This window comes from Cetorhinus maximus, unplaced genomic scaffold (genome assembly GCF_964194155.1).
Source record: "Cetorhinus maximus unplaced genomic scaffold, sCetMax3.hap1.1 HAP1_SCAFFOLD_1103, whole genome shotgun sequence".
NCBI classification, from domain to species: Eukaryota; Metazoa; Chordata; class Chondrichthyes; order Lamniformes; family Cetorhinidae; genus Cetorhinus; species Cetorhinus maximus.
The window spans coordinates 45,393-67,214 of record NW_027597045.1 but is presented as its reverse complement, the minus strand read 5'-3'; the positions used below and the strand labels follow the sequence as shown (position 1 = coordinate 67,214).

The window sequence follows — 21,822 nt, the reverse complement described above, 5'->3', positions numbered from 1 at the left end:
ATATTAAAAAAATATATATGATAAAGTAAAATAAATCAGCTTTGTATGAAATACAGTGAGTTGAATCTTTTTAGTGGCTTTAATACAAGTTAGTTCATTTTGAAGGGCTCTCCCTCTCCCCTGCCTCCTCCACCCTCACCTCCAACAACAAGTGTGAGGAGCTCATGGAGCTTCTTAGTCACTAAGATTGAGACAATCCGATCAGCTGCCTCTGCTGCTTCCCTCCCTTCCACTAGCCCACCGGGACAAACTGTCTCTAAAGTTCCCCTTGTCTGAGCCCTGAACCCACATCTTCCTCCAGTTTCTCTCTCATCTCCCCGCATGCCCTCTCAGCGCTCATCTTGTCCATGAGACCCACCTCCTGCCCCATTGATCCTGTTCCCACTAAACTGCTGATCATCTAATTTCTCCATGTAGCTGATATTGTTAATGGTTCTCTCTCTTTCTCCTGGGACTGTCCTTCTTCACCTTTCAATGCATCGTCATCACCCATCCTAAAAAAACAATCTCTGATCCCCCATTGTCTTCATAAACTACCGCCCCAGCTCCAACCTCCCTTTCCTATCCAAAGTCCTTGTACTTGGTGTCCCCCAAGGATCTAAACTTGGCCCCTCCTATTTCTCATTTACATGCTGCCACTCGGTGACATCATCCAAAAGCACCGTGTTAGTTTTCACATGTACACTGACAACACCCAGCTCTACCTCACCACCATCCCTCTTCATTCCTCCGCTGTTACTAAACTTTCAAACTGCTTATCCCACACCCAGTACTGGATGAGCAGAAATTTCCTCCAATTAAAAATTGGGAGGACCAAAGCCATTGTCTTCGGTCACCACTACAAATTCCGTTCCCTAACTACCGAGTCCATCCCTCTCCCTGGGAACTGTCTGAGGCTGAACCACACTGTTCACAATCTTGGTGTCATATCTGACTCCAAGATGAGTTTCTGACCACATATCCACACCATCACTAACACCGGATATTTCAATCTCCATAACGTCACCTGTCTCCACCCCACCCCCAGCTCATCTGCTGCTCAAACCCTCATCCATGTCCGTGTTACCTTTAGACTGGATGATTCCAATACATTCCTGGCCGGGCTCTCACATTCACCCCGTCCCACACGGAATCATGAGATCACCAAAAACTCTGTGCCTGTGTGTTCTCACCTCAAATCCCGTTCACCCATCACCCCTGTGCTCATTGACCCACATTGGCTCCTGGTCAAGCAATGTCTCCATTTTAAAATTGCATACTTGTTTCAAATCCCTCCATGGCCTTATCCCTCTCTATCTCTCTAATCTCCAGTCCTACAACTCTCCTAGATTTCAGCACTCATCCTCCTGGCTTCTTTGGCATCCCTGATTTTAATTACTCCACCACTTATGGCCGTGCCTAGGTGTGAAGCTTTGAAATTCTCTCCCTCAACTTCTCCACCCCTTCACCTCTCTCTCCTGATTAAAGATGTTTGTTAAAATTTACCTCTTCAATCACGGCTTTGTCCATTGACCCTAATATTGCCCTATGTGACTTGTCAGTTTTTTCTTTATGAAACTCCTCTGAAGCACCTTGTGATGTTTTATACAAGTTGTTCCTGTTTCATGACAGCCAGTTTGTGCACAGTAAGATTCCACAAACAGCAATCAGACTAACTGATTAATCTAGTTTTTTTGGTGCTGTTAGTTAAAGCACAAATGTTGGTCCCACTGCACCAGGATAACTCCCCTGTGGACAGGATGTGGAGTTGTTGAGCTCTCCTGAGCTGAGAGTGGAGCTGATTGAGCTGTCGGGCCTGCAGTGTACCTTGAAGAACCGCTGTCTGGGATCTTTCCTCTTAATTCACTGACTCCCAGCTGAAGTTGTTTCTGCAGTTAAATAGCTAACTTTGAATATCAATCCCAACTTAATATTCGGAGCAAAATCTGCAACTTTAAATCAGCTGTAAAAAAGAAAGAAAATTAATGCTAATGCATTTGGGGAGGGCAAACAAAGCTGGAGAATACACAATAAACAGGAGAATATTAGGAGGGGTAGAGGAAGTGAGAGACCTCGGAGTCCATGTCCACAGGTCCCTGAAGGTGGCAGGACAGGTGGATCAGGTGGTAAAGAAAGCATATATTTATCAGAACTCACCATACACCAGCACATTCACACTGGGGAGAGGCCATTCACCTGTACGGAGTGTGGGAAGGGATTCACTCAGTTATCCAGCCTGCTGAGACACGAACAAACTCACACTCAGGGGACGCCATTCAGCTGCTCCGAGTGTGGGAAAAGATTCACCCATTCAAACAACCTTGTGAGACACCAGCAGGTTCACACTGGGGAGAAGTTGTTCAGCTGCTCTGAGTGTGGGAAGAGATTTACTCAGTCATCCCACCTACAGACACATCAACAAATTCACACTGCCGAGTGGACTTTTAAATGCCCAGACTGCGAGAAGTGCTTTAAAATTCCAGTGAACTGATGTCCCATCAACATGTTCACACTGACGAGAGACCGTTCAGGTGCTCTCACTGTGGGACTGGGTTCAGGTGGTCATCTCAACTCACTGTACACCAGCGAATTCACACTGGAGAGAGGCCATTCCTATGCTGGCCATTCACATGTGGGAAGGGATTCACTCAGTCGCTAACCTGCTGAGACACCAGCGAGTTCACAATTAACAAGTGATTGGATTTTGCTGTGAATCACATCCAGGTCTGAACCATGTTCATTGGGGTCTGTTTCTGCTGATGGTAATAAACTCCAGCCCAGTTATAGGGGTTTATATTCTGGATAACAATCAGATTTGTGTTAAACACATGGTGTATTGAGTCTTTTTTAATATTGCTGACACAAATTAGTTCCTTTTGAACATAGGAACATGTCTCAGGATATTGGGGCAGCAATGAACAAACTCAATGGAATATTGGATACAGAGTCAAAACAACATTATATTCTTTCTCTGTGTGACCTGTCTCAGAATTCTCTCATCAAACAGACCATCAACATGAGAGGAATTGACATTTTCAGTCATTCCAAGAGGAAATTAGAGGCTGCAATTATCCACAGATGTTGTTCTGAAATTTTACAACCTCCCACTGTCACCAAAACTGGCAATAGACAGCTCATTGTTCTAATTGTGTTGTAGCCTCTGTCCCAGATGTTATTCAATGTAGATTTAATGTTCAGAGAAAGGGGTGAGATTGGATGGTCAAAACCGCTCACAGGCTATGGAGGGTGATGTTGACTTGAATGTGCCAAAAACAGTGTTCTTCACAGGCACCAATACTTTATCCCCAGTTTTAGTCACTGTGGTCGGTGTTGTCCACCTGATAGGACAGGATGTGTCCTCATGTGTCTGTTTGTATGGGTGCGGGTGTGTCCCTGAGTGTGGAAGTGTGTGTAAATGTGTGTGGGTGTGGAGAGGTTGTCTGAGTGTGTGAGACAGACAGAGAATGTGTGTGTGGGTCTCTGTGTGTGGTTGTCTGTGCTGCTTCTCATTAGCTATAACACAAACCTTCCTCTCCAAGCAGACAACATGGCTCCTGAGAATCTTATCCAGTGATGTGAATGGTACGATTCAGAGATCCTTCATCCAGGGTGAAACCACAGGCTGACTGTGTGCTGTGTAAAACCTGACACCTACACAACCAGGCCCCACTTCTCCTGGAGCAACATGAAGTGTCTGCTGCTTTCCAGATCCATTCCTTTCCCCTCACTATTATCCTCAGATAATTCACAAATTCCTTGTGTACAACATCCTCCAACACACATATGGTTTGCACTTTAAATATTTCCATTGGTCTTTTTCACAGACAGCAATGGGATTGCTGCTATCGCAGGAATCAGTTCTGAAATACTGTCCCTCTGATCATTAGGCTCCCTGGAGTAATACACTGATCCAGATCTTCCCACCTAACATAAATCCATATCCCCATCTGAGTTCCAGATTTTAATGTGATTGTCTAATATAGAAAACATATATCATTTAACCCATTTAAACCTGAGTCAGCACACCCCCTCCACACACACTACAAGAGGTTGTCTTTGAGATCAGCTGTTCCTTTGTAATCTGGGTTGTTCTGAATGATGACAATATGAACCTTCTTCCTAACCTGTCCTAACCCTTGAAAGGGGGTAATGTGCCATTAACACATGTATGCTTCAAGTTAATAATTCTGCTTTGTCTGACTGACATGGTTAATTTACAGAGGGATTAGGGTATGGTCGAATGGACAGATGTCCAACGGGGACATAAGGGGACTTCTTGCTAATGTCGGGATTACAAGGTTAGACATTATTTTTACGTTGATTTTTATAACAATTTGCTGATTTTTGATGGAAAGGGAGACAGTGAGAAGGAGCTAGAAAGTCGAGAAGGTTAGAGGTGGTGGTGTGGGGTGGGAGGGGAATAACAGAGGAACCAGGTATGGGTACAGACCATTTCTACATAGGCATGAACGTACAGGATCGAAATTATAAACAAGGGCACACGGTTCATTCTTTAATCATGATCAATGCTGTAATGTCTACAAAATACTCCAAACGTATGGGAGAAACTTCTATCGATGAGATGTCTTTGGGGATCTCCTGTATCCCCATATTTGTCGTTAATGTTGCTTTTCCATCACACAGCTGACTCATGTCTAGTGTCTTAGATTCTCCACAACACCCTTCCGTCAGTTCATTCACTGAAACCACGGACTCTCCTTGTTGTAACGGTGACATTCCCTGTCTGCCCGGTTATTTCTTGAAGTCAGTCAGCCCTTGAATTGTTTGTACATTGTTTCATCATGTCCCACCCAGCTGGCCACCAGTGCAGAGGCATTGGAGGAGGACGGTTTGGTCCACGTTGTTAGAGGCTGTGGACAGGCCGAGAAGGACAATGAGGGAGTTTTCCTCTGTCACATTCACATCGGGTGTCATTGGTGACTTTGGGAAGAGCTGTTTCGATACCGTGACAGGGACAGAGATCTTATTGGAGGGATTTAAACATGGAGTTCTGGGAAATGTGGACATGGATTTGGGAGGTGATCAGGACTTTGGAGAGCGAAAGGAGGTGGGAGCTGGAGCGGGAGTTTAATAGGATCGTGGGGTCAAATGTTGGTTTTATTGAGGACAGGTGATGTTGGCAGATTTGAAGGAGAGATGGGCAGTACCAGGAGCAAAGTGAGCTCTGAGAGGGCAGGAAAGGGAGATTGGAGAGAAACTGGAGAAAGATGTGGATTCAGAGCTCGGACATGGGGGATCTTTAGAGACAGTTTGTCCCGATGGGCTAGTGGAAGGGAAGAAAGCAGCAGAGGCAGCTGATCAGTGATAATGTCTTAGGGATAGTAAAAAGATTCAACATCATGTATTTAATAGAAAGCTTAATGATTTTATTTTTATCCAGAATATTAACACCTATAACTGGGCTGGAGTTTACTAACATCAGCAGAAACAGACCCCAGTGAAACATGGTTCAGTTGCAAAACTCAATCACTGTAGTTACTTGTGAACCTGCTGGTGTCTCAGCAGGTTGGATGACTGAGTGAAACCTTTCCCACACTCAAAGCAGGTGAACGGTCTCTCCCCTGTGTGAACTCGCTGGTGTTTCAGGAGGTTGGATGACTGAGTAAATCCCTTCCCACACACGGACCAGGTGAACGGCCTCTCTCCAGTGTGAACTCGCTGGTGTGAAATAAGATTAGCTGATCGCCTGAACCCAGTCCCACAGTGAGAGCACCTGAACAGTCTCTCGTCAGTGTGAACATGTTGATGGGACACCAGGTCCCCGGAACTTTTATAGCACTTCCCGCAGTCTGGACATTAAAAAGGTCTCTCCTCACTGTGAACTCGCTGGTGCATCAACAGATGGGATGAATCAGTGAATCCCTTCCCACATTCTGAACAGGTGAAATGCCTCTCTCCAGTGTGACCATGCTGGTGTCTCAGCAGGTTGGATGATTGAGTGAATCCCTTCCCACACTTGGAACAGATAAATGGCTTCTCCCCAGTGTGAATACGTTGGTGCACAGTCAGATGAGATGATCGTCTGAACCCAGTCCCACAGTAAGAGCAGCTGAACAGTCTCTCATCAGTGTGAACGCGTTGATGGGACATCAGTTCCCAGGAACTTTTGTAGCACTTCCCACAGTCCAAGCATTTAAAAGGTCTCTCGTCAGTGTGAACTCGCTGGTGTTTCAGTAGGTAGGATGAACGAGTGAATCCCTTCCCACACTCGGAGCAGATGAACGGTCCCTCTGCTGTTTGACTGCACCGATGTCTTTCCATGCAATTGAATCCCTTCCCACAGTCCCCACATTTCCACTGTTTCTCCCTGTTGGGACTGCATTTATGTGATTAACAGATTAGATGATTGGCTGAAGCCTTGTCCACACACACAACACGTGTATGGTTTCTCCCCATTGTGAACGGTGCATTTTCCTTCCATGTTCAAAATCCGATGAAATTCAGGCTACGATAAACTGTGCAACTCCATCAAATCCTGATGTGATGTTTGGTTTCAGTTTCCTGACTGCAAATCCTCTCCTTCTAATATCCTGTGGAATTGATTTAAAACAGAAAGAGGGAGTGAGAGAGAACCAACAAATGCAGGTTGTGAAACTGAGCTGAATGAATCTGGGAATTTGTGGGGCCGGCACGAGGAAAAAGTGACCACGAAAGATGCTGGATTGTCACAAAAACTCAACTGGTTCACTAAGGTCCACCAGAGAAAGGACCTTCTACACAGTCTGTGCACATAAATTTCAAAATTGTGCCTGAACACCAAGGTCTAGGTCATAGGAGCAGGAGTCCTAACACTGACTCCTGGGGAAATCCACTTTCAACCTTCCTCCATTCTGAAAAATAATTTATCTCTGTATCCTGTCACCCAGTTAATTTTGTACCCATGTTGCTGCTGCCCATTTTGTTCTATGAGCTATAACTTTGCTCACAAGTCTGTTATGTGTCACTTTATCGAATGCCATTTGGAAGACCATGTACACCACATTAACAGCATTACCCTCATCAACCACGCTGTTAACTCTCGAAAAACCTTAAGCAAGTTAATTTAACATGATTTTCCCTTAACAAACTTGTGCTGGCTTTCCTGAATTAGCCCACAATTGCTTAATTGACTATTAATTTTGTCCAGAATTATCACTCCCAAGGCTAAACAGACTGGTGTGGTAGTTGCTGGGCTTATCATTACACCCTTTTTGAACAAAAGTGTATGATTTCCAATTCTCCTGTCCTCTGTAACCACTCATGGGTCTGAAGAAGATTGGAATAATATGGTCGGTGCCTCCACAATTACCACACTGAATTCCCTCAGTATCCTTGGATATATCTCATCCAATTCAGGTGCCTTGTCAACTTTATCAGACAGCCTATATAATACCATCTCCTTATCAATATTAAACACCACAAGTGTTTGAACTCCCTCCTCTTTAACCATTACCTGTGCAGCATCATCTTCTTTGGTAAAGACAGATGCCAAATATTCATTTATACCTCATCCATACCCCCTGTCCCAATGGGTAAATCACCTTTTTTAAATCCCTAATCAGCCCCTTTCTCCTTTTACCGGCCTGTTACTAGGTATAAGCCAGAGAAAGCGTTTTGATTTCCTTCCATGTTAGCTGCCAGTCTCTTCTCATACTTTCTCTTTGCTTCTCTTACTTTCTTTTTCCAATTTCTCTCTGAATATTCTTTCTTTATCCTGTCTCTCGGTTTTATTAGCCACCTGATATCTCTGTTAGCAGACTTATTCATCTTCATCTTAATCTCTTCTCTTATTTAGTGAGCTGTGGATATGTTAGCCACACCTTCCTCATTTGTAAGAATATGTCATTACTATGTCTGATCTATTTCCTCTTTAAGGCAGCCCATTCCTCAATTACAGTTTCTCCTGCCAACCTTTGATTCCACTTTACTGGGTCAGATCCATTCTCACTCTATTGAAGTTGGCTTTCCCCAGTTAATTATTCTTTCTCCTACAAGTAACCTTTGCCCACAGACAGACAGGCCAACTGTTTACCTTCCAGATTTAAAGGCCGATGATATTCAGGTCTTCACGAATCGAGTGACTCTGCCAGATCTGAATTGATGTTTGATTTGAGTTTCCCATCTGTCAACCCTCCACTTCTAAGATCCAGTATCAGAAATTTACAAAAACACTAACCGTCAGTCCAAGATAGAAATTGAGAAGAGACAAAGATTTCTCTTGGTTTGAGTTTGCTGTGTGTAAATCCTCACATTCTAACCCCCTGGAAAAGGAGTTTCCAAAATCCATCCCTGTCAGTCCAGGATAGAAATGCACAACATTCTCTCCTCCTGCTACCTGGACCAGGATGACCGCGCATGCGCCCTGCTGCACATTGCCCCTGTGAAGATGGCGGTTGTTAACTCGGGCCTGTCTCCGAGAGGAGACGCGGGTCAGAATTGTCCCCTCTCCATTCGGTGTAACTGCAGGATCGGTAGCTTCTTATTCAAGATTTCAGACCTTCACAGGGTCTTCATGAAGCCTCCCCGCCCACTCCGCCGCTTCCATCCCTCCCCACTCACCGGCTCCTTTTACTCGCCTGTGTTCGCCATTTCTTAGCGTCTTCGACCAGCTCCAGGTACAGATGGTACTGCGCATGCTCCAATCAGAGATCGCAATGCGCATGTACCAGTCACTGTCAGCTACTGCGCCTGCGCGAGGATCGCCTGACGTGAGCATACAGCACATTCTGCCCCCCTCTGAATCCTGGGTAAACATACCGCCATTGAAAGGCCTTTTCTGATAAGATAATTATGTTTTATGATCCGATGATGATTGGCGCCATAGGGCCAATATATAAAATTATTAATATTGATATGGCAACCATAGTGCACGGCCCATCCACCATAGTTCTGTCCTGGGTGTGATTAACAACAGATCAAACCCTGACAGTTAGATCTGAACTCACTGGAGTCTCAGCAGTGGCGCAGACAAGTGACTTTTCTCCCCATATTCTGACGACTGAAACTCTGTCTTGTCAGTTGGAATGTAGCAATTGTGGATCTAATCCTTTGACCTTCTAAAACTGGAGTGTTAGTTGGTGGGCAGTGAGCAAAGGGTTGCACACATGAGGTATCTGAATGGTCTCCCACAGGTATGACTGTGCTGCTGTGTCAGAAAATGGAATAACGAGGTGAATCCATTTCCACATTCAGCTGGTGTGATTTCATGGTGTGATTTTGCAACATAAGTGTTCAGCTCACACTGGGATCTCAAACCCTTCTGAGAATGAGCCGTATATTCTCAACCACAGTTAGAGCAAGGTGGTGCTGTAAATCTGCAATAAAAAAAAACAAAATATTGGAATTTTCAGCAGATCTGGCAGTGTCTGTGGAGAGTGAAAGATGTATTTAAATTTCAGGGCTGTGACTTTCCATCAGAACTGCATTGCATCAGTGAGCAGACTTGAAAACTTAGCTCTATTTCTCAATTCACAGATTCTTCTGGATGTGCTGAGTATTTCCATGATTTTCTGCTTTTATCTCTGATTGAAGAAGTTGCATATGAATTGTGCATTAGATTTATTGATGACTAATGTATATTTATTCTCAACCATCTACAAGTGGAAAACTCTTCCACTTGTCTACCTTGTCAACCCCTTTCATTATCTTAAAGGCCTTAGTCAAGTCATCCCTCACTTTCTTTTCCAGAGAAAAACTTTTCAATCTGTTAAATCTTTGTGAATTTGACATATTTTCCAATTCTGGCATCATTCCAGTAAATCTTTTTTGCACCATCCCCAGTGATTCACTCCTTCCTATAATATGGAGACAGAGCTAATCTGAGCATCAAAGTCACATTGTCCCAAATTCCTGTATGTTGTAAGGATCATTATGGCAGTGGGAGAGCGGACTGTGGTTTTAAGCTGTTATTCACCATCCCCTGTTTCAGCCATTCTCCCATTAGCATAAAATAAGATTAGATGAAATGAGCAGATCTAATGAGCTGGTCTGTGACATTATGAATCAATTACAAAGTTGTCTCTCAGCCTTACAGTGAAGCGGAGGGTATTTTTCATTCTAAATTTGCTAATTATACCATTAAGAATACCTGTCAGAGAATGACTAGATTCCATCATGGGGCCAGTGTAAAGCTCATTTAACATGATTACCAAGCAGTGAAGAGGTGAATTTGTAATTCACATGCACCTTGTTTGTGCATTTCCCAGATTAATAGTTGCACTGAGTCTGTTGTTCTCCATCTTGATATGTTCAAGATGGAAATCCATAAATATTTGGGCACTAAGGGATATGGTGATAGGATGGGAAAGTGGAGTTGAGCTGGAAGAACATTTAATGGTGGAGCAGGCTCAAGGGGCCTTTTGGTCCAACCCTGCTCCTATTTCTTCTGTTCTTATGAACATCACTGTGAATCATTTCCATTCAAGCACAGCAGATGCAGCAGCACCCGTCCACCTCCTCCCTTCCCACATTCCAGGGCCCCAAACACTTTCCAAGGGGCACAGTGATTTACTGGTACTTCTTGCTATTCAGTATTGTCTATTCACTGACCACAGCGCGGTTTTCTCTACATTGAGGAGATTAAATCCCAATTGGGTAACTGCTTTGTGGAACATCACCTTTCAGTCTCCAAGTGTGTTCCTGAGGTTCTGGTCATTTACCAGTTTATTCTCCACCCACTCCCACTCTGACCTCGGCCTCCTGCACTGTTCCAATGAAGCTCAATGGAAGCTCGAGGAACAGCAGCCCATCTTTCATTGGACACTTTACATCCTTCTGGACTCAACATTCATTTTGACAATTTCAGATCATAACCACTGCTCCCATTTTTTCTGACAGTAGGTGCTGCTAATGGTTCTTCTTTTACCATTTATCCCTCCTCTGGGCCTGTCTGTTGTTTCTCCACTTGTCCCATTAGTTTATTTCCTTGTCTCATTATAACCCAATGCTGCCTTGCACCATCATCCCCTTTGTCATTTAATCACGAGTTCAGGCTCGGACAAGGGGGATCTTTAGAGATAGTTTATCCCGGTGGGCTAGGGAAAGGGAGGGAAGCAGCAGAGGCAGCTGATCAGATTGTCTCAATCTTAGTGACAAAGAAGCTCCGTGAGCTCCTCACACTTGTTGCTGGAGGTGAGGATGGAGGAGACAGGGCAGAGGGAGAGCCCTTCAAAAGGAACTAACTGGTGCTAGAAATATCAAAACGACTCAACTGTTCATCACAAAGCTGATTTATTCCAATTTTATACAGAATTTGTAACTGGGCTGGAGTTTACTAACATCAAAAAGGTACTAACTTGTTAAAAATAGTAAAAAGGTTCAACGCATTGTGTTTAACACAATGCTGATTTATTTGACTTTTATCGAAGTGGGCTGGAGTTTATTAGTGTCTACAGAAACACACTATAATGAACATACTTCAGTCCTGAATGTTATTAAGAGCAAAGTCCCATCACGACAGTTACTTGTGAACTTGCTGGTGTCTCAGCCGGTGGGATGACCGACTGAATCCCTTCCCACATTCGAAGCAGGTAAATGGCCTCTCTCCAGTGTGAACTCTCTGGTGTCTCAGCAGGCCGGATGACTGACTGAATCCCTTCCCACATTCGGAGCAGGTAAATGGCCTCTCTCCAGTGTGAACTCTCTGGTGCAGCAGCAGGTTGGATGACTGAATGAATCCCTTCCCACATTCGGAACAGGTGAATGGCCTCTCTCCAGTGTGAACTCTCTGGTGCAGCAGCAGCCTGGATGACTGAGTGAATCCCTTCCCACACCTGGAACAGGTGAACGGTCTCTCTCCAGTGTGGACTCGCTGGTGTGCGATGAGTTCAGATGATCGTCTAAACGCAGTCCCACAGTGAGAGCACCTGAACGGTCTCTCATCAGTGTGAACACGTTGATGGGACTGTAGTTCCACAGAACTTTTGAAGCATGTCTCACACTGTGGGCATTTAAAAGGTCTCTCATCTGTGTTAACTCGCTGTTGTCCCATGAGGTTGGCTAATTGAGTGAATCCCTTCCCACGCTCAGAGCAAGTGAATGGTTTCTCCCCAGTGTGAGTGCACCAATGAGTTCCCAGTTCCAATGGGGATTTGAATCTCTTCCCACAGTCCCCACATTTCCATGGTTTCTCTCCATTGTGACTGCATTTATGCTCCGTCAGGTCAGATGATCGGCTGAAGCCTCGTCCACACACAGAACACGTGTACGGTGTCTCCCCACTGTGAACGGTGCTTTTTCCTTCCATGTTCAAAATCTGAAGATACTCAGTTTAAGATGAATTAGGCGACTCCATCAGATCCTGATGTGATGTTTAGTTTCAGTTTCCCAACTGCAAATCCTCCCCTTCTAATCCCCTGTGAAATTGATTTAAAACAGAAAAAGGGAGTGAGAGAGAACCCGCAAAAACACAAAGGCAGGTTGTGAAATTGAGCTGAATGAATCTGGGAATTTGTGGGGCCGGCACTGGGGAAAAAGTGACCATGAAAACTGCTGGATCGTGATAAAAACCCAACTGGTTCACTAATGTCCATCAGGGGAGGGAACCTGCCACCCGGTCTGGTCCTACACAAGACTCTGGCTTCCATAAGTACATACGAAATAGGAACAAGAGAAGTCCTAACACCCCATCGAGCCTGCTCCACCATTCAATACAATCGTGGCTGAATTTGGGTTTCAACTCCACTTTCCCACCCACTTCCCATATCCCGCGACTCCCTGAGAGATCGAAAATCTCTCCATCTCAGCCGGAAATATATTCAATGATGGAGCATCCAGAACTCGCTGGGCTGGAGAACTCAATGTGACAGAGGGAGTAAGAGAGAGAGGAGTGGGAGAGACAGAGAGAGAAGGTTACTAAACAAAGCACAGGATGTCAATAAACAGAATTCAAGTGCATGGGATTGGTGTAATATCCTGTTATAGATTGAGAATTGGTGAACAGACAGAAAACAGAGAGTCGGAATAAATGTCTCATTCTCAGGATGACAGGCAGTTATTTGTGGGATACTGCAAGGAATAGTGCTTGGCCAACAGCCATTCACAAACTATACAAATGATTTTAAGGCACTCATTTAAGCAGCACCTAAATTTTCACATTCTCATCCTTGTTTTCCTCCAGGGTTGTGATCATTCTTATCTCTAACCTCCTCCAGCCTCACAATCCCCCCCGAGATATCTGCTCTTCTCAAAATCGAGAATTACTGATTTTAATAATTCCATCACTGGTTGCCATTCTGTCAGTTTCCAAGACTCTGGAATTCCCTCCCTAAACCTCTCCGCCTCTCTACCTCATTTGCATCCTTTAAGATATTCCTTCAGACCGAGCTCTTTGACCAAATTATTAGCCACCTGCCCGAGTATCTCCTTGGTTTCTAACATTTCTGTGAAATGTCTTGGTAAACTATATAACAATAAGTGTGTGATATAAACACAAATTGTTGTTGATTTGGAGATATATCAATGTCCCTTCCTCATCGCTGGGTGAATAACCTGTAGCTCCTTACCTACCAGCATTGTGCAAGCATCTTCACCACATGGACTTAATTAGTAATGGGTTGAAAGGTTATGGGGTGAGGGAGGGAAATTGGAGTTGAGGCCAAAATGAGATCAGCCATGATTGTAATGAATGGCGGGGCAGGCTCGAGGGGCTGAATTGCCCACTCCTGCTCCTAGTTCTTATGTTCAAGGATCCATGGACATGCACACCAAGGGTCTGTACTTCCCGGGTCCTACCATTCATCATGTACTCCTTGCCGAGTGAGTCCTCCCGAAATGCATCACCTCACATGTTTTGGGATTAAATTCCATTTTCCAGTGTTCTGCCCATCTGACCAGCCCGTCTATATTGTCCTGTAGTCTAAGGGTTTCCTCCTCGCTAGTTACCACACTAGTGATTTTTTTGTGTTACCGGTGAACTTACTGATCATACCTCCTACATTCATGTCTACATCATTAATGTCCACTTAAAACAACAAGGGACCCAGCACCCAACCCTGCAGTACGCCACTGGACACAGGCTTCCAGTCACAAAAACAACCTTTGGCCATCACCCTCTGCCTCCTGACACTGAGCTAATTCTGGATCCAATTTGCCAAATTGCCCTGGATCACATGGGCTCTTACCTTCTGGACCTGTTTCCCATGCCAGACCTTGTCAAAAGCCTTAGAGAATTCCATGTGGACTACATCAATTGAACTACCCTCATCTACACACCTCGTCACCTCCTCGAAAAATTCAATCAAATTTGTTCGACATGATCTCTGACTGACAAAGCCATGCTGACTATCCTTGATTAATTCTTGCCTCTCCACGTGGGGATTAATTCTGTCCCTCAGAACGTTTCCAAAAGTTTCCCTACCACTGATGTTGGACTCACTGGCCTATTAGCTCCCTGGTTTATCCCTACCATTCTTCTTTAATAATGGCACCACATTAGCTGTCCTCCAGTCCTCTGGTACTTCTCCTGTGACCAGAGAGAATTTCAAAATTAATGTCAGGGCCCCTGCAATCTCCTCCCTTGCCTCCCACAACACCTGGGATACATCTCATCTGGGCCTGTGGATAAATACACTTTTAAGGCCCAATAAAACCGCTAATACCTCCTCCCTCTCAATACTCATTTGTTCAAGTATATCACAGTCCCCCTCCCTGATTTCTATATCCACATCATCCTTCTGTATAGTTAAGACAGATGGAAAGTACTCATTTAAAACCTCACCTACATCTTCCAGCTCCTCACACAGATTGCCATTTTGGTCCCTGATGGGCCCTAATCTTTCCCTGGTTATCCTCTTGCCCTGAATATACTTATAAAATGCCTTTGGATTTTAACTTATATAAGTTCTACCTATACGGCCTGATTTAAGGAACCTTCCAAGATACCATCCCTCCTTACTGCAGTAATTGACTCCTTGATCAATATTGTGACACCACCATCTCTTTTACAACCTCCGCCCCCTTCCTGTCTCACCTGAAGATTTTATACCTTGGAATATTCAGCTGCCAGTCCTGCCCCTCCCTCAGCCATGTCGCCGTGATAGCAATGATATCATATCCCCATGTGTTAATCAGCATCTGCAACTCATCTGCCTTACTCACAGCACTCCTTACATTAAAATAAATGTCATCCAGCCTTGCCTTGTGCCTTAACTTGACTATGTACACCCTGCCTTCCAGACTGACTTGTTTTTTCTTATATCCTTGTATGTACATCACCCCCTACTATACCTCTACTCAGTATCCCACCCCCATGCCAGATTAGTTTAAGAGCCCACCGACAGCACTAGAAAATTTCCCCACACCTTTTAAAGGACTTCTCACATTTAAATTAAAAGGTCTCTTGTCAGTGAGAATGCGCTGGTGTCCCAGCAGTTTGGATGATGTCCTGGACCTCTTACCACACTGTGAGCAACTGAACAGCCTCTAGACAGTGTGAATTCAATGTGTTTCAGCAGGTCAGTCCAAAGAGACAAATATTTCTCTTGGTTTGAGTTTGCTGTGTGTAAATCCTCCCCTTCTAACCCCCTGTAAAAGGAGTTTTCAAACACTCAGTATAAACTGGGCTCCAGGAGTTTCTAATCCGGGTTTGGAGTCCTACACCGGGGCTATGTGAACCCTCCCAGTCCACCCTCCGGCTCCATTCCTCTCCTGCACTCGGCCCTTTCTCACCCGCTGGACTTTAAATTCCACCGCAACAAAAACAAAAATACCTGGAAAAACTCAGCAGGTCTGGCAGCATCTGCTGAGAGGAAACAGTTAACGTCTCGAGTCCGAATGACTCTTCAACAGAACTAAGTAAAAATAGAAGAGAGGTGAAATATAAGCTGGTTTAAGGGGAGGGGGGGGGGGGTGACAAGTAGAGCTGGATAGAGGGCCAGTGATAGGTGGAGATAATCAAAAGATGTCACAGACAAAAGTGCAAAGAGGTGTTGAAGGTGGTGATATTATCTAAGGAATGTGCTAATTAAGGGTAGAAAGCAGGACGAGCAAGGTACAGATAGACCTAGTGGGGGTGGGGTGAAGGGATTGAAATAGGCTAAAAGTTAGAGATAAAACAATGGATGGAAATACATTTAAAAATAATGGAAATAGGTGGAAAAGAAAAATCTAGATCAATTATTGGGAAAAAATTCACCGCCTTCATCCTGGTCCCCCGCCCACACTGCGCATGCTCAATTCCCAAAAGGCTCCGCCCCTCTCACTCCGATTGGCTGAAGGACCTGCCGCTCCCGTTCGGTCATCCAAACCCGCCCCTTCTTCCTATTGGTCCGGAGCTGACGCCAGTCATTTGGAGTCGGAACATGCGCAGTCCGTGGAGACAGACGGTAAGTGAACTCGAGCGAGCGGATTTAAAATGCGGGTTAAACAAAGACCGAGTACGGATGCAGAATCGAAAATAAACCCTTGAATAGCGATAGGGTTGACGGGTGAATTTGGAAGCTTCATAAACTCACGGTGTCGGCCCCAAACCCTCAATAAGGAGCCACCGTTCACGGGTTTGCTCTGAGCTGCGGGAGAAAGGCCCGAGTTAATGGCCGCCATCTTTATAGGGGGAATGTGGAGATTGGCGCATGCGCGGCCGCCATCTTGATTGGCCAATATGCTACAGGGCGCATGCGCGGCCGCCATCCTCACGGGGACAATGAGCAACAGCCCGAGGGAGACGTTCATAAAATGTGTGTTCACCAGGAGTTTTAGATCAGCAGCAATAGAATTATAAACCCACAGTCACTCAGCAGTACAGAATTTAAGTATTGCTGAAAAAGGGAGACATATTACTGATATTTCATGTTGCACTCCTCTGGACAGATGCAAAAAAAACAAATTTCTCAGCAAATAACAATTTATGCTGCACGAGGAATGGGTGTTGACTGGTTTGGCCAGTTAGCTCTGATTGGTCAAGGCATTACCATGGAGTATTCACCAAAGAGCTATCATCCTCCATGCTTTTGTTTAATTCAACAAACAGCCCCATCCCTGGACATGCACCTTCTGTCTGCAGTGGACAGTTCCCTGTGTATGAATACATGCAGCTTATAGCAAGCATAAGTGAGCCCCATTATGAGCCCGACTGATAATCTTTTAAATTTGATGTTCTTGCGCCTGTCCTGATGAGTACAAGAGAAAAGGTTTCAATAGAATGTCTCTTTTTTTGGCAATACTCAAGTGTCTTAAAGGGGGAAAACGTGGTAGACAGAGGGAGATGTGTAGGGAGAGAATTTCAGAATTTGGGAACGAGGGAACATAAGGCAAGGTCATTAATGCTGGAGCGATTAAAATGGACAATGTACAAGCTATCAGAATTCAAGCAGTGCAGATATCTCGTAGGGTTGTGGGGCTGGAGGAAATTACAGAGAAAGGGAGGGGCGCGGCCATGGAGGGATTTGAAAACAAGGATGAGAATTTTAAAATCAAGCTGTTGCTTGACCGGGATCCAAGGCAGGTCAGGAAGCAGAGGGTGACAGAGGAACAGGACTTGCTACGACTGAAGACATGGACAGCAGACTTTTGGATGGCTTCACATTTACGGAGAGCAGAATGTGGGAGACCAGCCAGGAGTGTGTTGGGATAATCGTTCAAGTCTGGAGGTAACAACGGCAGTGATGAGGGTTTCAGCAGCAGATGCGCTGAGACAGGGTGAGGGCGGGTAATGTTACAGAGGTGGAAACAGGCGATTTTTGTGATGGCACAGATATGAGGTCAGAATCTGATCTCGAGATCAAATGTAACACCGAGTTTATAAACAGACTGGTTTAATCTCAGACTGTTCCCAGGGAGAAGGATGGAGATGGTATCTAGGGAATGGAGATTGGAGCAGGGACTGAAAACAGTGTCTTCAGTCTTCTCAGTATTTAATTGGAGTTAATTAGTCATCAGGAAGAGAAGCAGTAACCGGAATAGACCATGAGACTGATCCCAGGTTTAACTTAGTTAGAGAGGGAGAGAAGGAAGGAAGGAAATCCTGGGAGGTTTGGAGAAACCACCTTCACAATCACTCATTAAATCTCCACATAGTAAGTTTTGGACACAAGGTGAACGTCTGCTATTCTGTGTGGTCGGTCAGGGAGTTTCAGATTAATGTTTTGTCATGAGTAATGACTGAAGTGAATGATGAAACATATTGTTATCTTCAGTTGGACAAATTTGTTTAAAAGATACAGGAAGAATTATCCAAAACTCTGTTTGGCTTCAGCACAGGGAGGAGGGAGAATGTGTGGGACAGGGATTTGCAGCTTTGGGAGAAGAAGATAGGAAATAATGTTCCATAGAAATGAGAATTGTCTGCTCTGAATTTCTATCCTGTTCTTACAGTGATCACATTTGTAAACCCCTTTTGCAGGGTATCGGAAGGGGAGGATTTACAGAGGGGGAACTCAAAGCAAACATCACATCAAGATCTGACCGAGTCACTCGATTCATCAGGACCTGAATATTATCGTTTTTGAATGTGCAAAGAGAAATGTTTGTTCTTTCTGTGGGAAAAGATTTCAAACATCAGTGTGAGTGGAAAAGCACCGAGACACACACACCCGAGTGAGAGTGTTCCAGTGAACTGACTGTGGAAAGAGCTTTAACCAGTTACGCAGCCTGAAATAACATCAAACCATTCACAGCAGGGGGAAATTGTATACGTGTTCTATGTGTGGACAAGGATTCAACTGATCATCAAACCTGGAGAGACACAGGGCACTTGAACCATGGAGAAACTGTGGAAATGTGAGGACTGTGGGAAAGGATTCAGTTACCCATCCCAGCTGGAAATCCATCGACGCAGTCACACTGGGGAGAGGCCGTTCACCTGCTCCGAGTGTGGGAAGGGATTCACTCTGTCAGCCAACCTGCGAACACACCAGCGAATTCACACTGAGGAGAGACCATTCAGTTGCTCTGAATGTGGGAATGGTTTCACTCAATCATCCCACCTGCGAACACACCAGCGAATTCACAATGGGGAGAGACCGTTCGTCTGCTCTGAGTGTTGGAAGAGATTCACTCAGTCATCTGACCTGCTGATACACCAGTGGGTTCACACTGGGGAGAGACCGTTCACCTGCTCTGAGTGTGGGAAGGGATTCACGCAGTCATCCAGGCTCCGAACACACCAGCAAATTCACACTGGAGAGAGACCGTTCACCTGCTCTGTGTGTGGGAAGGGATTCACTCAGCCAGCTGGCCTGCTGAGACACCAACGGTTTGATGCTGGGGAAAGACCATTCACCTGCTCCATATGTGGGAAGGGATTCACTCAGTCATCCCACTTACAAATACACCAGCGAATTCACACTGGAGAGACACCATAAGAACATATGGAATAGGAACGGGAGCAGAACATTTGGCCTCTCAAGCTTGCTGTGCCATTCAATAAGATCATGACTGATCTTGTTGTCTTTGAATTTCCACATTCCCATCTAACCTCGATAACCTTTGATTCCCTTGCCTAACAAGAATCTATCTACCTGTGTCTTAAAAATATTCAATGGTCGCGCCTCCACTGCCTTCTAAGGCAGAGCATTCCCATTCGCACATCCCTCTGAGAGAAAAAATTATCCTCATCTCTGTCCTAAAAGGGCAACCCCCTAATTTTGAAACAGTGCCCCCTAGTTCTGGACTCACCCACAAGAGGAAACATCCTTTCCATGTCCACCTTGTCAAGGCCATTCAAGATCTTGTATACTTCAATCAAATCACTCCTCCCTCCTCTAAACTCCAGTGGAAACAAGCCCAGTCTGTCCAACCTTTCCTCATAAGACAGCCCACGCATTCCAGGTATCAATCTAGTGAACATCCTTTGAACCGCCTCCAATGCATTTATATTCTTCCTTAAATAAGGAGACCAAAACTGCACACAGAATTCAAGGTGCAGTCCTGTACAACTGAAGCATAACATCCTTACTTTTATGTTCAACCCCTCTCCTAACAAAGGATAGCATTCCATTAGCCTTATTAATTACTTGCTGTACCTGCATACAAACTTTTTGTGACTCATTTACTAGAACACCTAGGTCCCTCTGCACCTCAGAATTATGCAGCCATTTTCCATTTAAGCAATACTCTGCTTTTTTGTTCTTCCTGCCAAAGTGACCAACTTCACATTTTCCCACATTTTACTCCATTTGCCAGATCTTTGGCCACTCATTCGACCTATCTATATCCATCTGCAACCTCCTCGTGTCCTCTTCACAACATACTTTCCTTGCTATCTTTGTGCCATCTGCCAATTTAGCGACCATGTCTTCACTCCCCTCCTCTAAGTCATTGATGTAAATCATAAAAAGTTGAGGCCCCAGCACAGACCCCTGTGGGACTCCACTCGTCACATCCTGCCAATCAGAAAAAGACCCATTTACACACACTCTCTGCTTTCTGCCAGCCAGCCAATCTCCTATCCATGCTAATAAGTTACCCCCTACACCATGCGCTTTTATTTTCCATAATAATTTGATGTGGCACCTTCTCAAAAGCCTTCTGAAAATCCAAGTACAGTACATCTACAGGCTCCCCTTTATCCATTGCGCATGTTACTCCTTCAAAAAAACTCCAATCAGTTGGTTAAACAGGATTTTCCTTTCACAAAACCATGCTGACTCTTCCCGATTGCCTTGACCTCTTCTAAGTGCCCAGCTATAATCTCCTTAATGATTGATTCTGATAACTTCCCCACGACAGACGTCAAGCTAACTGGCCTATAGTTTCCTGTTTCCTGCCTCCCTCCCTTCTTGAATAGAGGGGATATATTTGCTACTTTCCAATCTGATGGAACCTTTCCAAAATCGAGCGAATTTTGGAAAATTAACACCAGCGCACCGACTACCGCATTAGCCGCCTCTTTTAAGACCCAAGGATGTAGTTCATTGGGTCCCAGAGACTTGACATCAGCAGCTCCTTCAATTTGCTCAGTACCATTTCCCCAATGATTTCAATTTCACCAAGTTCCTTTCTCCTGTCACCTTCTGATTTGCAGCTATTACTGGAATGTTTTTTGTATCCTTTATATTGAACACAGAAGCAAAATATTATTCATTTCTTCCACCATTTCCTTATCTACTATTAACTCCCCACTGTCACCCTCTAGAGGACCAACACTCACTTTGCTCACTCTTTTCCTTTTTAAGCACCTGTAGAAACACTTGCTATCCATTTTTACATTTCTAGCAAACTTCCTCTCACACTCTAATTTCTTTCTCCTGATTAACCTTTTAGCCATTTTCGACTGTTCTTTATATTCTGTCCAATCATCTGTCCTGCTGCTCATCTTTGCGGAGTTGTATGCTTTTTCCTTAAGCTTGAAGCTTTCCTTAACTTCTTTAGTTAACCACAGATGGTGGGTCCTCCCCTTATAATTTTTCTATATGGTCGGGATTCATTCTGAATACTCTGAAATATCCCCCTAAATGCCTGCCACTGCTTCTCTATTCATCTATCCTCTAGGCTAGTTTCCCATTTCACTTCAGCTAGCTCAGCTTTCATCCCCACAAAGTTGCCCTTATTTAAGTTTAAGATACTAGTCTGTGACCCACTCTTCTCCCTTTCAAACTGGATGTAAAATTCAACCATATTGTGCTCGCTGCTACCTAGCAGTGCCCTTACTCTGAGGTCATTACTTAATCCTGTTACATTACACAATACCAAGTCAAATATAACCTGCTCTCTGATTGGCTTCTGAACATGCTGCTCTAAGAAACTATCTCAAAAGCATTCTAAGAACTCCTCACCCAGGCTATTACTGCCAATCTGATACTTCCAGTTAATGTGTAGATTAAAATCACCTATGATTATTGCCGTCCCTTTATCACAAGCACACAATATTTTCTCTTGAATACTTTGTCCTACACTATGGCTGCTGTT

The 21,822-nt window shown here is 44.5% G+C and overlaps 2 protein-coding genes across 2 annotated transcripts; one reads left to right on the top strand and one right to left on the bottom strand.

Moving 5' to 3' along the window:
• Window positions 1–45: 45 nt before the first annotated feature.
• LOC144675684 (uncharacterized) lies at window positions 46–19,277 on the top strand. The gene is made up of 5 exons (XM_078536327.1): window positions 46–55; window positions 2,130–2,415; window positions 2,502–2,596; window positions 17,226–17,230; window positions 18,699–19,277. The coding sequence occupies exons 1-5, from the start codon at window positions 46–48 to the stop codon at window positions 19,275–19,277; spliced, it is 975 nt and encodes a 324-aa protein (XP_078392453.1).
• LOC144675682 (uncharacterized) lies at window positions 11,438–16,518 on the bottom strand. Its single transcript, XM_078536326.1, has 2 exons — window positions 16,447–16,518; window positions 11,438–12,106 (listed from the first exon to the last, which is right to left on the bottom strand). The coding sequence occupies exons 1-2, from the start codon at window positions 16,516–16,518 to the stop codon at window positions 11,438–11,440; spliced, it is 741 nt and encodes a 246-aa protein (XP_078392452.1).
• Window positions 19,278–21,822: the final 2,545 nt, after the last annotated feature.

Excerpts from the sequence above, each read along its gene's own strand:
- LOC144675684 (XM_078536327.1), top strand. Across the intron at positions 2,416-2,501 it reads CAACAAATTCACACTGCCGA|ACCGTTCAGGTGCTCTCACT; the intron begins GTGGACTTTTAA and ends CACTGACGAGAG.
- LOC144675682 (XM_078536326.1), bottom strand. The coding sequence starts at position 16,518 with ATGGCGGCCATTAACTCGGGCCTTTCTCCCGCAGCTCAGAGCAAACCC. Across the intron at positions 12,107-16,446 it reads ACGGTGGCTCCTTATTGAGG|AAACCATGGAAATGTGGGGA; the intron begins GTTTGGGGCCGA and ends CACAATGGAGAG.